We start from the raw sequence: 16,881 nt of genomic DNA, 5'->3' as shown, positions 1-16,881 counted from the left end.
TGTGTGTGTGTGTGTGTGTGTGTGTGTGTTGGGGGGGGGGGGGAGTCCTAGCTGCTTCAAATCTCTCCGCCCTCCAATCAACCATAAAAGTGATAAACAGCAGGTCCCACCATGTCATTCCCCCCCAACCCCCAACTAAGCTCCAGTGTCTCTCTATCATCTCCAGGATCAAATATAAAATCCCATGCTTGGCATTCAAAGGCCTTCCTAAGCTGACTCCCCCCAACCTTTCTAGTCATCCTACACCTTACACCCTACCCTGCACATTGTACTCTTCCATCCAGGTACACTAGCCTCCCTGCTGTGGCTCAAACAAGACAATCCATTTCCAGATGTAGACATTTTCCCTGCTTGTCCCCCCACCCCCCATGCCTGGAACGCTTTCCCTTCTGGATTCTCTGGCTTCTTTCAAGGCCCAGATAAAATCTCACCTTCCACAAGAAACTTCTCCCAGCCTCGCTCAATGCTGCTAGTGCTTTCACCCTGCTGATTATCTCCAAATTATTCTGGGTACAGCTTGTCTGTACGTAGTTCGCATGTTGCCTCCTGCCTTACACAGGGAGCACCTTGAAGGCAGGGAGCATCACTTGTTTTTCTTTGTATCCCCAGCACTTAACACAGTGCCCGGCACATCTAGAGGGCCACATGTGGCCTTGAGGCCGAAGGTTTCCCACCGCTGATCTAGATGCTTAATGAATGTTAAATGACTGACTACCTTAGTTTGCTGCCTTGTTGTATTTGGTCATGTGCCTTTAGATTTCATCTGTGTAATAGGGGTGAGTTGTCTTGCCTGGAGGACTGCAAGCTCCATGTGGGCAAGAGATTGTTTTGGACACGCCAGACACTCAACAACAGCCAATGCAAGCACAGTGTTGCCAAAAGATGGGAAGCCAGGAGGGCCAGCTTCGTGATTCTTCAAGCCCAGCCAGAACAGCTGAGCAGGGAGTCTAAGCTTGACCGCTAGATTCCCCCAGGCCTCCATGTTGCTGACGGGCTCAGGCACAGGCTGGTTCTTGTCAAACATCTCCTCTGACCTTTGCTCTCACCTGCCGCGACAGCTCCTGCTGGGCTTGGCCATCTTCTCAGGGACCTTACCCTTCCTTATGAAGCCCCTTCTCCCCAGCCCCAGACACCCTCCCCCGATTAGAAGGATGTTACAGCCTGCTAACAGCAGGCTGGCTCCTGGAGTAAAATGACAGGTACGGAGGCACACAACACTCGGCTGGCCAGCCAGCCCAAAGGCTCTAAAGCCAGGCACTTACCAAGTCAATCAAGTCACTGAGGTTCTTCTCGATCTGCTGAGGAGGCAGGCGCCTCATTAAGTCCAAGGCACAATCCAACTGCTGGTCACTCTGAGAAAGGAAAGACAGAAGCAAATCAATATGAAAACAAACAGTAATAGTAATGATGATAATAACGACAGCTGACCCCAAAATACCATAGAACCTCAGCAATACAATACACTCAAGAGATGAGCCTTGGACTTTTTTTCTACTACAAACTTAACAATCATCAACAAATATAAACATCTCAATATACAAAGAACAAAAAAAGATTATCCATGGAAGTCCAAACTTCCGTTATGTAGTTTTTTAAAATGAATATCAAGCTCAAGATGGTGGTAATAAAATCACCCTGTTTTCTAAGACATCCCTTTTCAGACATGGACAAGGTATTGATTTGTTTTGCTCAAATATACAGCCACGTTTTTCTAGTGTGGAAAACAAAGTGGATGAAGAATGCAGATATGCATGTGGGCAGGTAATTCCGAGTTAGTACAAATACCCTGGAAGGGGGTTGCAAATAGACAAGCTGACAAGCCCAGACCAGAATGACCACAGGAATTACAGCTGAGAAACCATGCGTTCTTTCGATGACATCACTATAAAAGCCCATCTGTTTAGCACCTATATCCTCACAGGGGAGGGGAGTGGGGTGAGGTGTTATACAGCTGTGAATTATGCAATATCAAAATAAAAAAAGGTCAAATTACAGGTGGTGCCCAGGTTCACAGACAGATGCATAGTGGGCAAAGGGGTCAACATATTACCAAGGCAGGCTCACACATACAAGGCATAAGAAGACAAAACACTGGTATTCAAATCTGGGTGACACTCAGGCCAGAATGATTTCCATTACCCTACTCTATTCATTCCAAACCTTGTTACCTGAATATGACATTCTAAAACCAAACCCCCCGCTTTGTGAGAACCTTCACAGGTATAGCACAAGTGGTCTTTGAACAGTCAGGATTTCATGGGATCACAGACCACAACTGCTAAAACGACCCTAAGGTAGCATCTGTTATTATAACATCTTCTACTGCCCCATATTATAGATGAAGAAAACAGGCCTGACAGAGGTGAATCATTTTGCCCAATGTCATACAAGAGACATACAATGAGCTGTCACCATCCACAGAGCACTGTAATTCTAATGCCACCATTTACTACCAAATAACCTTGAGCACACCACGTAACTACTTCCAGGTCAGTTTCCCTGGGTTACAGAATGGGGATAGCTGTCCTGTCTACCTCACAGCACTGTCAGGAGACTCAAGTCTGATAAACTATGTGAAAATACTTTGTAAACAACTATATAAATGTAATGTATTCATTCAAGTAAATTATTAAGCACCTGCTACAAGCAAAGCACTATATCAGAAGTGAAGAGAATAAGGCAAGCCTTGCCCTCAGAGTTTACAATCCAGTAAGATTCCGTACAAGTTCAACTTACTGTTTCTATTTAAAAGATAACCCCCAACACCCCACCATCCCCCTGGGCCATGGTCACTTGCCATTCATCTGCAGAACCTGGTGCAACATGTACACTATGCTACAGAAAACCTTTCCAATTCAGTCTTGTGCACAAGTATCACTGTTTTACCCCAGGGCCAGCTCACACTAACACCCCTGACAACCTAGGGCTAGCTTTATTGAACTCTGGTAACTAGGAATTCCCTAGTTATGCCAACACGGATTAGTCAAGTGGATGGATTAATGCCTCCTGACTTTGGGTGGGACAGCAGCATAGCTCCCAGCTCAACAGAACACAAAGCCTGCCAATACCTGTGTGCTCTGTGAAGATCTCCCCATCACGAGAGCACCCCAATGAAACGAGGCCCTCTCCTGTCCACAGAAAATTAAAGTAAACTTAAATACTTCAAACTAAATTTATTCAAAGTCTTTAAGCTAGGGTTACTTAAATTTTTTTTTCCAATTGAATGAAAGCAACCTAGCTGAGACTGTGTTCTGAAAATCTTATAATATAAAGATGGGTTTGAGATCTGTAGGTTACTCTCGACCTGGTTCTAGCCCACGTGTAAAGGTGGTTTACTGGGATGCGACTGCTACGGCCACTGAAGCTTCTTGGAGCCACGGTGAGCCTGGAGTGCCAGGTAACCACCAAAGGGGGATGGGTAGCCTGAGAAGGGCTCAGCAAGCCCTCACCCCAGAGGTGCCAGTCCTCCCTGAACACACACACACTTTGCCTATTCAATACAGATACCTTGGATGGGCAGTGGAGACATATAAGCAGAACCCAGAATTTAAGTGATGGATAATATGCTGGATTTAGGAAACTTCCCAGTACTTGCAGCTCTCTGCTGCAAAAGCCTGCTCCATAACTCTGACTCAGCGGTTAGCGAGCCAGAATACCCCTGCTCCCTAGGGTCCCTTTCTGATCCTCCCTCTGCTGTCATCTCCTCTGAGATTCACTCTATCCAAATATATCAAATCAAGTCAACGAGCATTTATTAAGTATTTATGATGGGCCACAGTTCCAGGGGTGGGGAACCTGCAGCCTGGAGGCCACATGTGGTCTTCTAGGTCTTCGGGTGTGGCCTTTGGACTAAGTCCAAGTTTTACAGAACCCATCCTTTTGTTAAGGAGATCTTTTCTGTAAAGTTTGGATTCAGTCAAAGGGCAGCACTTGAGGACATATAGGTTGCTCACCCCTGGGCCAAAAGTTGTGAAAAGTACTAGAGATATAAGGAAGAGCAAAAACAATCCCTGCCATCAAAGGGCTTCCACTGAAATGGAAGAGACAACATGTAAATAACTAGGTCCATACAAGACATCTAGACATCTGGAAGGTCATCTCAGAAGGCTAGCAGCAGCACTAACTCACAAGGTTGTGCTCCGGCTCATTCTCATGTAAAAAGTCCCACAGAAAGGTTAGTTATTCTCCATCCTCCAGAGAAAGATCTGGCTGGAACAACGGACTGGTGACATAGTAAGGACAACATGAAGAGAGCTCAAGGAAGGCCTCAGTACATGAGGGGCAGCCCAGTTTCCTGCTGGGGAGCCTACAAGGGCCATGGATGAGAACTGTGTGGCTGGACTGAAGGGAGGGGCAGATGGAGCAGCGTCCCCTTCAATGAGTTCATCGATTCATGGGCATATGGGGACATCAGAACATCCTCCCAAGCTCCCCTGACCTAGGAACGGACATGCCCTTTTCTCTGCTTAGTTTGGCAGAGGCAAGGGTGGGATTTTCTCCAAAGCTCCAACATTAACTCCAACTACTCCTAAAAGGAGCCCAGCCTGGCCTATATTAAGAGATAGAACTATTCTGGCATCTATCTACATACAAACAATTAATGTGCTCAAGGGATTAAAAAGTTTGTTCTCTCTTCCAACAAAGTCAAACAAAACCCCCTTTTTCTTCTGATTTAAAGCTTGCAAGCTAAGCCAATGCTTTCTTCACAGAGAGGCAAAAGCAACCTTTTGCCTCTCCTGGCTTTGTCTCGAGTAAACCACATCTCAATGAATTCATGAAATCATACTATAGACTTTCATTTGCAGACCAGCCACCATCACCCTTTGAAACGTTCAGTCTGTTTTCTGCCACGTGTTCAGAACAAACTGTGCTCCAGGGCTATATGCAGAAGAACTCTCAGGCAAACCCCTAACCAAGCCGCAGCTCATCTAGAGGGCGTATCTGCACATTCTGGATTAATAATCATTGTTTGAAGTGTTTCTCCCACTGACTGATTGTGCTCTAGCTCTATCCCTGGAGAGAGCAACCATGATTATAACCATGCACGGAGGGAGATGTCTCAGCAAGTCCAAACTCAGACATTCCCTTTGGATGACTCGCTGGGTCCAACGGAAGACTCAAAATCCCATTAAGTGGCCTGAGAGATGGTGGCAAAGGCATGATTCCTTTAACCTCTGGGGCATCCTGGCTCGCTAGCCCTGCATCCCCTAAGCTAGGCTTAAGACATAGTGCATTACAAGGCGCTCTGAAAAATCTCAAGTGAAGTTGTTGGAAGCAAGTTAAAGAAAGAGCTAAGAAACAAGGGCTAACAAAGGACCTTCCTCTACCCCCCCCCCCACAATCAATTTAATTAAGAGGCAAAGGGATGTAGGTACTTCTATGCATCTTCTGACTGATTAGCAAGCCCACATTTATTTTCTCTAATTTGGGCAAGTGTTTTCTCCCTGCTCTTTCTAGTGTCCTCATGCATTCTAAACATCCTTGCCTTCTTGACAACTGAGGAACCAGGCATGTCTATAGACGCAAAAATATTGTGATTTTCTTTAGAAATAAAAAATTTTCATCTTAATATCTCAATTTTCCTTGCTTTAGTGGATTTTTTAAAAATGCATTGTGAGTTGATGCAATTTTTGAGCTATTTTTAATTTCCAGGCCCTTCTAGTATTAACTAGAAGAAACCAAACAACAATCAGCATTTTTCTTGATAATCTCATGAATACCCAGTATTGGAAGCACGCTGTGTGGTACAAAAGAGTTACTCATCTGCTCTTACCTTCTGTCTCCCCCTTGCCAGGCATGGCTGTCCCTTCTCACTCCTACCCCTGGACCCGGCCTGACTCTACCGCTGGCTTCACAACTATTGCTCTGTGCTCTCAAAACAGATAACCAAGCTTACTTCTTAAGCACTGTATAGTCCATACAGATACCTAATTTTTATTTTTTTAAATAATTTATTTTTAGTCTTCAACATTCACTTCCATAAGCTTTTGAGTTTTAAATTTCTCCTCTTCCCTCCCTAAGACGGTGCCCAATCTGATATAGGCTATACATATACATTCCTATTAAACATATTTTCACATTAGTCATGTTGTAAAGAAGAATTAGAACCAATAGGAGGAACCATGTGGAAAGAGGAAACAAAACAAAACAGAAGAAAAAAAAGAGCAAATAGTATGCTTCGATCTGCATTCAAACTCCATAGTTCTTTCTCTGGATGTGGATAGCATTTTCCATCATAAGACTTTTGGAGATACCTTAGCAGATGCCTAATTTTAAGAGGGAACTACTTATAAGTTAACATTGTCATGTTTTCATGGTTAAAAATACATTAGAAGTGGTCAATTTAATGTTCAATAGACTTCTTATGTAAAATTATATTAGTTCATAATGAATGATTTTTTTTTTAAATGAGGGAAAAGGTTATCAGAGCATCTTCTAATAGACCAGCATCTAGCTTTTTGCTAGTTTGATGATGTAGCTATCTGGGGGTGGCAAAGGGGCTCAGAGAACTTTTTTGGATTATTTTCAGGTTTATGGCTATCTTCTAGAACAGTGATGTCAATACAAATAGAAATGGATTCCTGGGCCCACACTGACTTAGAAAACCTCAAATTAACATTATCTGTGTTGTATTACATTATTATTTATTTTGTTAAATATTTCCCAATTACTGTCTAATCTGGTTCTTCCCTCCTCTCTCCCACTCAGGACTTTTGTGGGCTTCTGTTCTCAAAGACTGAGGCAACCACTGAGTCTAATAGCCAGATAAGTGGGGTGTGACCATTTTTTTTTTCCACGCAACTGCCTCTTGATTTTGTCCCCTACTCTACTTAATTCACAACTGTATATTCAGCATCTTATGATCTGTAGGTGCTGAGGCTATAAAAATGAAAAAAAGACCCTGCCCTCCACATGTTTACAGTCTACATTACAAAACTCATTACCAACTCAATGAAATATAAACTCTCGATCCTCTCCACGGTCTGGCTCCAATCTACTCTCTTCTGCCTTAGCTTGCACTACTCACTCTCTGAATGGCCAAACTCTCCATTCTCATCCCCAACTGTCACCACTTCTCCTGCCACCTTCTTTTCCCCTTTTCATACAATCCAACCCTACAACTGAAATGATGGGGGGTGTCCCTCCCCATACCCATGTGAAGAAATCTGCATTATTGTGCAGAATTATGGTACTGACAGCACCATTGTCCTCTGGCCTGGTAACATCATGCCCGGAATACCATGCGAGCACAAAGAAAAGAGAAGGGGCTGGGGCATGGATCCCTTGAAGAACCTGGAGAAACCTCAACTTTGGGCAGGGTAACTTCTTCAAGTACAGGCTTGAAGGTTGCCACGGATGGGTGAGATTGAACGTGCTCAACGTGGCCTCACAAGGAGGTCATCCCCAAATAGAGCAAATACATTCCTGTCTCCATGCCCTGGCCACATACAAGGCAGAGTGGAGTCTACCTCTGGGGAACAGCTCCATGACGGGAAATCCTTAGGGTCTTCCCATGACAGCTGATGAATTCACAGCTTTTGAATTCCTGATCTTCCAGGATTCCAACACACTATTCTTGAATCTATTCCTACTTAGCCTAATAAGGACTTTTAGGTTGGTATGGTCTTCCTCTACCTACATTTCAGATTTTCAAACACAATAGAAACAACAACAAAAGTTCACACTGAAATAAGCCTTTACGTGATTCTCTCACTTAACCCTCATTACAGTACCAGGGAAAGGAGACTTGGGGAAGCTGGGCAGCTCATCTAGGGTCATACAGCTAAGTGTCTGAGGCAGGATTTGAATCCAAGACTTTACGCCTCTAAATCCAACTCTCTCTCCTATGATGCCACATGGCCCTTCAGAATGCTCTTGGAGATGATTTTGTCCATTTATAGACAGGAAAGCCAAAGCCCAGAGGGATAAAGCAATTTATCCAAGTTCACCTGGCTAGTCTGGTTAAAGAGCCAAGGCCAAGGCCTGTCTCCTGATTGCCACTGAAGGGTTTAGGTTCCCAGCCCAACATAAGACTTCCTGACTATCTTACTTAGTGAGCACTTGCAAGGTATTTATTCTTGTTGTTATTCCTGGATAATTGAAATAGTGTGGTTAAGCAGAAATATTCTGGATTTGGATGAACAAGTCGTGGAGCCAAACCCTAGCTATGATGCTTACTAGCTGTCACAATACCACTGAACCTCAGTCTTCTCAGCAGTGAAATGGGGATAACAACATTTAAACCATAACTTCAAAAGGCTACTGTAAAGGAAGTAAGTGTTTTGTAACCTTAAAGCACTATAGAAAGGTCCACTAAAGCTGAACTGAAATGAGTGGCCTTTGAGAAACAATAGCTAAAAAAGGGCAGTTTTCTACAGTTAGCCTTATAGAACAGGATAAGCCGTGGACTGATCTACTATAGACAAACTGCAGAAATCCTGTCACTTTTGACCAAGAACCCTATCTGACAAGTCAGTGTATATATAGCATATTCATGAATACTATGGTGGCCATGTTGAGCTCTGGTGCCACTTTTTCCAAAAGGCCTTTCTGATCCCCTCCAATTGTTAGTGTCCCCCACCACTCCGCCATTCTGCAGAAGTTGTACGTATGTTTTTTTTGTGTGTGTATTTCGTACAGCCCTATCTGTGTGTATGTTGTTTCCTCCAGTAAAATGTAAGCTTTTTGAGAGCAGGGATTACTTCATAGGCTCATAGGATCCCAGATCTCAGATCTAGGTAAGGGACCTTAGAAGCCATTTAGAACACTCTTTTCATTTTACAGAATAAGAAACTGAGACCCAGGGAGGTTGAGTGATTTACCCAGGGTCCCACAGGTATGTAAGTATCAGAGAGGGGACCTGAACCCAGGCCGTCTGACTCCAGAGCCAGTGATCTCTTCCACTGTACTGTGGTCCCTGAGGCTAGCACAGAGTCTGATAGACTCCAAACACTTAATAAATGCTTACTAAAAGAACTAAAAGCAGTGAAGTCCTTTTGACCTCATCCTTCTTTGGTGGTCAGAAAGTTTCCTGGACTCTTATCCTAGGAAAGAGCATAGCTGTATGATTTCTCATCAGCTGTTCATTAATGTTCCACAGATGTCCTGGGCCACTTTTTCCTCCTTGGTCTGATGAACCAAATAATTAATTCCTCCACTTGGTTAAATGACAGTTGAGCATAAAAACTTAGGCACTCATGAGCAGTGCATGCCAGCTCTATAACATCAACCATCTAGAGCTATGGAGCTATGAAGAGGAGCCTGGAGAGGCCTTTCCAGGCAAGACAAAGTGGGAGATGGGGAGGCTAGAAAACACCAACTTTCTCGCTTTTCAAATCATGGACAAAGCTGATTTGGATTAGGGTGGTGGCCCCTGGCCAGCAGGAATAGGGATGAGAGAGCATTTCTTCACATTTAAGATAGCTTCATACAATGAAACTTCTCCCTAAAAAGATTTACAAGTTGGATTAGGGCAAGGATCTACGATGTGGATGGGGAAGGACTCTGACCTCCTCCTGACATGGTTTTCAAGGGTGTGTACGTGTAGGGGTTGAGGAATGGAGCTATAATGGAAGGATCTTTGGGATCACTCTGCAGGAAGTACAAATTAATAAATCTGAAAGAGAATAGGAAGATTTAAATGATTTAGGATAAAATCAAGGCTCTGCCAACACAAATATTTCACATGGAAAAGGGTAGCTCTACTTTATGACGTGAGCCCAAAGGAAGGTTTAAAGGGGGGAAAAGTTCATACAAAAAGTCATTTCATTTGGTCCATTTCTCTTCCAGGCTCCCTGGGTTCCCATTCAGGTGCCTGTACATCCATAAATACAGGAGTCTCGACTTAGCAACCTTGTGCCTGTTCCAGTCATGTGCCCTCTCCTACCCTCACGGGGCACAGTGCACCACAACACACTGCCAATGGCGCTGAAGAACCCTAGACTTGGGCCATCCAGTATAAGGAGTCCCCAACAAAGCCTCTCACACACACCATACTCAGCCTTTAAGTAAAGACCTCTGGTAAGAGGAAAGCCATTCCACGTTGTCCCAGGACAGCCCCTTCCAATTTGGGGAAAAGCTTTAAATACTGGGGACCTTTTCTGTTTCACTAGCCCCCTCTGCCTCTAGCCCAGCACCCTCAGTGCAGGGACCAGAGACCCTTGCCTTAGAGGATATAATACTTTCAACTGGGAAATTCCCTTCCTGGAGCCCTATTGCCCAGACTGGTGTAGTGTTTGGTTTGTTTGTTTTTTAATTTTTATTCTCTTAATCTCCTCCATCATCCATCTCTTGATTACTCTTACATTGTCAGTTTTGCAGCATCATTTGTTGTTCAGTTGTGTCTAACTCTTTGTGACCCCCTTCAGGCTTCTCTTGGCAAAGACAGCGATTTGCCATTTCCTTCTCCAGATCATTTTACAGATAAGGAAACTGAGGCAAACAGGGTTAAATAACATGCCCAGAGTCACACAGCTAGTGTCTGAGGCCAGATTTGAACTCAGGCCTTCCTGTCTCCAGACCCAGCACTCTATCCACAGCAGACCCTGTCCACTCTACCTGAGCTGGACCATTACACCTCCCACCAAGTTCTCACCAGTCACCTGATTCATCCCACATCTCTGCCACTTTACAGTTCTGAAATCACAATCAAAGTACACTGATACTGATACTGGAAAGAGCATGTTGAGCTATTCCCCTATACCTTCCCTAATTAACTTTTTAACTTTTCAGACCAGCATAGCCTTTCTTAGCCACCAAACTCCATTGAGAGGCTTTGTCTCCCTTTATTGTATCATTTGCTGCATCCACCCCACCCCTCCACCCCCCAGTGGCCCCTTTCTACATTTCTGTATCTAAATCTCCAGGGCTCAGCCACAGGTCCTCACGATGCTTTTCATTCATTTATCACATGCAGAGTAAATGGGCCTCTCCACAACTTCACTCACTGCTCCTGGTTCTGCCCTCTTCCCCAGGTTAGCTCAGCAAAACCTCAAAAACTCATAAAGGAGCTCCAGAAGCAGGCACCATCTACAAGCATTTATCTGCCACAGTTCAAGACCCAAGCTTAAACAATTTAAAAAATCAAGATTTGCTGCCTCTTTCTACTGTTATAATATACATGACGGGAGAATAAATGCAGCCTGGAGCCAATCTCCAGGACCCTGAGTTCCCAAATGCAAAACTACCAGAAAACCAACTTTACCCAAGTCAGAAAGGCTACTAGGCTGGGCTCCACCACAGACTAGCCTGATTAAGGGTAGAAGATGGTCCACCAGGACATGAATATTTTTGGACACAGAAGGCAGCTAGCAGTGCACTATAAAGAGTGCTGGGCCTAGAGTCAGACATGAGTTCAAATCCAGCCTCAGATATTTACTAGCTATGTGGCCCTATAGTTTTGCCTCAGTTTCCTCAGTAATGTGAGGATCATAATTAGCACCTACTTCCTGGGGCTACTGTGAATATCAAATGAGATAATATTTATGAAGCACTGAGTACAATGCCTGGCACATAGTAGGTATCTAATAAATGATTGTTCCCACCCCAACAATTCACTAAACCACGTGCAAACAAATGGAGGAGGTCATAGCTACACAGTCCAAATGCAGGAGGTTTTGAAAGCAGTGAAGCAAGGTAGCTAGCACCATAGCTTTCCCCTTAGCTGGTAAAGAATAATTAACACTTCAACATTTTAAATGAAATGTCCTGAAGGTTTGGTCTGATACCACGAATCTCCAACATCCTGGAAAAGCAGTTAAGCCCAAAAGTCAATGCGCCCTTTGGGAGAAGAAGGCCGTCTGGTACCATACATCCACAAACACCTTCCTCCTTTACTTCTGATAGACTAAAGACACTGCATGGGCTATTTACCAAGAAAGCCCAGCAAATGACAAATGTTTACTCCCACAGCCCCCCTTCCTGGAGCTCTCTATTCCATCTCTATCCAGAACTAAAGGTCCCAATCTGGTGACCCCTGGCTCTAGCTGAGCTGCTCCCCTCAAGAAGCTCCCACAGATATATCTATACCTATGTCTGTATCTGTATCTACATCTACATCTACACCTATACGGAGTGATAGACAGAGGGGAAATATTCTGAATAGCAAAGTACATAGACGGGTGAGAATTTCATTTTTAAAAGTCAGTCAGTCAGTAAGCATTTGTTAAACACTTCTGATGTGCCAGGCACCATGCTAAGTGCTAGGGATACAAAGAAAGGCAAAAGACAGATCCTGCCCTCAAGGCGCTCACAATCTAACGGGAGACAACAAGCAAACAAATACATACAGACAAACTGTAAACAGGATATACCGGGGGAAAAAAAATTAACAGAGGAAAGACACTAGAATTAAGAGGGACTGGGAAAGTGGGAAGGTGGGATTTTAGTTGGGACTTGACAGAAGCCAGGGAACTGGGAGGCAGAGATGAGGAGGGAGAACATTCCAGAAACAGGTAATTCTCAGAGCTAAAATGTGGAGATGTGCAGTGCCTGTATGAGGAACAGCAAAGATGACAGTACCACTGGATCAAAAAGTACATAATGAGGTATAAAGTGTAAACAGACTGGAAAGGTGGGAGGAGGGGGAGAGGGCTAGATTACAAAGGTCTCTGAACACCAAACAGAGAATTTTCTATTTGATCTAAAGGTGATGGGAAGCTGCTAGCTTACTGAGTAGGAGGATGACATAGTCAAGACTTGCACTTTAGGAAAATCACTTTGGGTGCTAAGTGAAGGATGTATTGGCAGGGATGCCCATCAGCAGGCTACTGGAATAAACCAGGTACGAGGTGATAAAAGGCTGCACCAAGGTGGTAGCAGGATCAGAGGAGAGAAGAGAACATATTTGACAGAGTTTACAACACATGTGAAATTGATGGGCCTTGGCAATATATGGATAGGGAGGTGAGATGTGGGAAGGGACTGAGGATGATGGCTAGGTTGCAAGCCTGAGGGGCTGGGAGGACAGTTGTACCCTCTACAGTAACAGGGATGTATGAAAGAGGAGAGGGCTTGGGGGAAAGTTCAATTTTGAGTTCAATAAACTCAGTGTTGAGTTTAAGATGTCTAGGGGGCATCTGGTTGAAGATGTCTGGAAGAAGATGTGAGATATGAGACTGCAGGTCAGCAGAGAGCATTAGGGCAGAATAGATAGATTTAAGAATCATCAGCATAGGTTTGATAATTAAATCCATAGGGGCTAATGAGATCACCAAGTAAAACAGAATAGAGGGAGAAGACAGTCCAGAACAGAGCCCTGAAGAACACTCATGGTTAGAGATGTTATCTGGATAAAGATCTAGAAAAGGAGACTGAGAAGGAGCAATCAGAATAGTAGAAGGAAAACCAAGAGAGTGGTGTCTTGAAAAACTAGAGAATATCAAGAAAGTGATTAATAACATCAAAGGTTGCAAAAAGGTAAAAAAGAATGAGGACTGAGAAAAGGCCACTGGATTTGGTAGTTTGGAGATCACTGGAAGCTTTGGAGAGAACAGTTTCAGTGGAATAATGAGGTTGGAAGCCAGATTGTAGGGTGTTAAGAAGAGAGGGAGAGAAAGGGAAGTACCAATTGCCAGCTTTCTTAAGGAGTTTTGCCACAAAGAGCAGAAGAGATATAGGACAATAGTCAGCAAGGATCAAGGACAGCTTTTTGAGGATGGGGTAACACAAACATGTTTGCAGGCAGAAGAAAAGGAGACAAGGAGAGGTTGAAGACATGAGAGAGTGGGAATGACAGAGGGGGCAATCTGCTGGAGATGTGATGGAATGGGATCACCTATGCAAAAAGAGGGATTTGCCTTGGCAAGGAGTACAGCCACCTCTTCATGTGGGACAGGGGTGAAGGAGGAGATAGTGACAGAAAGTCCAAGTGATAGGAGATGAGGAAGAGGGGAGAAGAGGGGGCTTGTGAATGGCCTCTATTTTTTCTGTAAAATATGAGACAAGGCTTTCAGTTGAGGGGATAAGGAAAGACAGAGCCATGAGAGGTGTGAATAGGGATGAAAAGGTTTGGAAGAGCTACTATAGAAAGTGGGATAGCTGAGAAAGGAGGCTGACAAGAAAGACTGCCTGGCAGCACTGAAAGTCCCATTTGGGTTATGTAACATAAATTTGTAATGGACCCAGTCAGGACAGTTGCACGATTTTCTCCACCTTTGTTCAGCAGTGAAGGCAGCGGATGGTTGATCCAAGGGACCCAAAGCTGAAGCTTGCAGGAAATAACTGGCAAAATTATGAGGGAGCCAGGAACTCAAGTGAAGAGGACAGCACAGAGTAGAATTGATTCACCAAGAGGTCAAGATGGGGAAAAGAGAGGGACTAGTGCAGAGCTGATAGTCTCAGAGAGTCTAGAAATTGGAAGTCATGGTGTAGACAAAGAATAGGGTTTGGCATGGGAAGGGAGAGGTGGAAAGCCAATAGATTATGGCTGGAAAAGAGGATTTCAGAGGTCTTGACATAAAGGTAGGTTGGTAGTATCATCTTTGTATATGAATGGCACCATTTTTACTTTTGGAGTTATGTGATGTTTTGAAGAACAGAAATATTACATTGTTATTTCTGAAGAGAGACATATTGCATAACAGATTACTACACTGTGTGTATAAAATATATACATACACATATACAAATATACATACATGCACATACAATAAAGCACAGAAAAGTACTTTCTCATGGAACTTTAAAAAAATTTAAATGCTTTTTAATTCATTTATAGGATCTAGACTTAGATCAGAGCTTACTTAAGAGACCAATGAAGCCCAGTCTCCTTATTTTAGAAGGACATGAGGCCTGGAGAGTGGAAGTCACATTAGTAAGTGAACAACTTTCAACAAGATCTAAAAATGGGTCCCCTCTTCTAAGAAATTGTTTCACCTAGCCCCCTCATTTTAAAGTGGGAGCCTAAAGCCCAGAGAGGGGAAATGATATGAATGAACTTCAAGAAAACAAGGGAAAAGCAAAAATAAAAATATTGTCGTTCTAGTTACCATCCACACTTTTCATGATTGTAGATGTTCCCTCCACCAATGCATATCTCCATATTAGTAGCCAGTCTTCAGGACTGGCCAAGTGGCCATAAACAATTCGTGACCCAGGGCCAGCCAAATGGAGAGAGGAGTAAATATCCAAATGGGATCAATAAGAAACTGCTTTAGCAGGCATTTCAAACTTTTCATCACTTGGCCCCTTCCTACTTTGCCACTCTTCTTATACTTTACTCCCCCTCCATGTACTTTTTTCAGGGGAGGCAACTGGAGGTTAAGTGACTTGCCCAAGGTCACATAGCTCATGTGTGTCAAGTGTCTGAGGCCAGATTTGAACTCAGGGCTAATGCTCTATCCACTGCCCCACCTCCCATGTACTCTTTAAGATACAGTTACATCGGCATATTTTCAGTTCCTCAAACATAATGCTCCATCACCTGTCTCTTGGAATGAAAGGAGGAACAAAGTATTTACTAAGTGCTTCCAATGTGCTTTCTCTCCTCTCAGTCCCTCATGCCATCTTCATCTCCACCTCTTGGTCTCCCAAGCTCTCTGCAGGAGGTCTTTCCCAGTCCCCCCAGCTATTAATGACTCCCCTTTCAGATTACTCTCCATCTACTCTGCACAGATCTACGTACGTAGTTATTTGTATGTTGTCTCCCATTAGAGTGTATACTCCTTGAGGGTAATGACAATTTTTTTCTTTTTAGCTCCCACATTTAGTCCAGGTATGCCAGGTAATAGATGCTGAAATTCAGTGAATAAGATCAGCGAAAGAAACCAGCCAGCAGCTTGGAGTAACAGAATCAACTGTTTTGTTAGGTTCTTTTCTTTGACAAAGAGGTGAGTATCGACTCACTTTTCCCTTGCAACCTTTGAATCCCAAGAGAAAGATAGTCTTTAGATGGCTTCTGAATGCTCAGCTCTCCAAACTTACTCTAGATGGGAAAGACATCCATCCACGTCTTGTTTTTAACCTCCCACCACCCCTTACATCAGGGAGGGGTGCTGGCACATGGGCTGCAAGGTCACGATCCTTACTGAAGGATCATGGGAACACTTATGGAAACCCTTGTTACTGCTCTACCAGCTGAAATCACCGCCTAAGAAGAGCCTGGAAGACTAGAGAGTATTGGATTGAGGGCAAGGAAGCAGATGCTTCTAACTTTCTGACTTCAAGCAAGTCATTTAACATCTCAGAAGGTTGGACTTGAGGACCTCTAAAGTCCCTTCCAGCTCTAATCTAGGATCCTACGAAAGAGTTACTGCTTCTTAGCATCATGAGCCCATCTACCTCTTTTTAAGTCCCAAAGCAACTAAAACAGACTAGGGCAGTCATCAGACCTGGAAGAGGCCTTAGAAATCGCTTAACCCGACCTTCTCTTATAGATCTTATAGACTGAGGGAGTGACTCTGAACTTTCTTTCAAAACCATGGAAAAAAGACCTCTACTAATACCTTCTTCCTCTTGGCATGGAAGTAACTCTGAGTTCTTGAAAGCAAACACCAAAAGAATCCAACCTCTGGCTCTCCCAGGCTGGAAAGACTTCAAGTAGAGGCTGAAGCAAGAGACTGTGCTGCCTGACATCTAGGGACGGAACCGCCTGAAGTCAGAGAAGTTCAATGCTAAAGAGGAGTCACAACTTTGGGAAGGTTTTCATACACAGCAATTAAAAAAAAAATCTCTACTAGGATGGAGAGAGGCTGGTATCTTTGCTAGTGAATGGAGCAATGCCCAAATCACAGCTTCTTCCACTTTGAAGGGGCCACAGAGGCCCCTAATCTAAATGGCTCTTAACAGAAGATCTCCTCTGAGGCATCAACCCACTGTCTCCCAAATCTGCTCCTCTACAACTCCCTAATTACTCCTAGATTGGCCTGCTGAGCCTGAGCAGCA

At 43.8% G+C, this 16,881-nt stretch overlaps 1 protein-coding gene across 1 annotated transcript in view; it reads right to left on the bottom strand.

The window, feature by feature from the left end:
• Nucleotides 1-16,881, bottom strand: part of LOC114028472 (F-actin-capping protein subunit beta) — a 165,400-nt gene that overhangs the window by 92,368 nt on the left and 56,151 nt on the right. Inside the window, exon 2 of the mRNA XM_027842706.1 lies at nucleotides 1,263-1,352. Coding sequence (XP_027698507.1) covers nucleotides 1,263-1,352 — 90 coding nt within the window. The remainder of the gene's footprint in view (nucleotides 1-1,262; nucleotides 1,353-16,881) is intronic.

The sequence above is a fragment of the Vombatus ursinus genome, unplaced genomic scaffold, assembly GCF_900497805.2.
Source record: "Vombatus ursinus unplaced genomic scaffold, bare-nosed wombat genome assembly UNPS02014884.1, whole genome shotgun sequence".
NCBI classification, from domain to species: Eukaryota; Metazoa; Chordata; class Mammalia; order Diprotodontia; family Vombatidae; genus Vombatus; species Vombatus ursinus.
The sequence above is the reverse complement of the archived record's forward strand: the minus strand, read 5'-3'. Positions and strand labels throughout refer to the sequence as shown.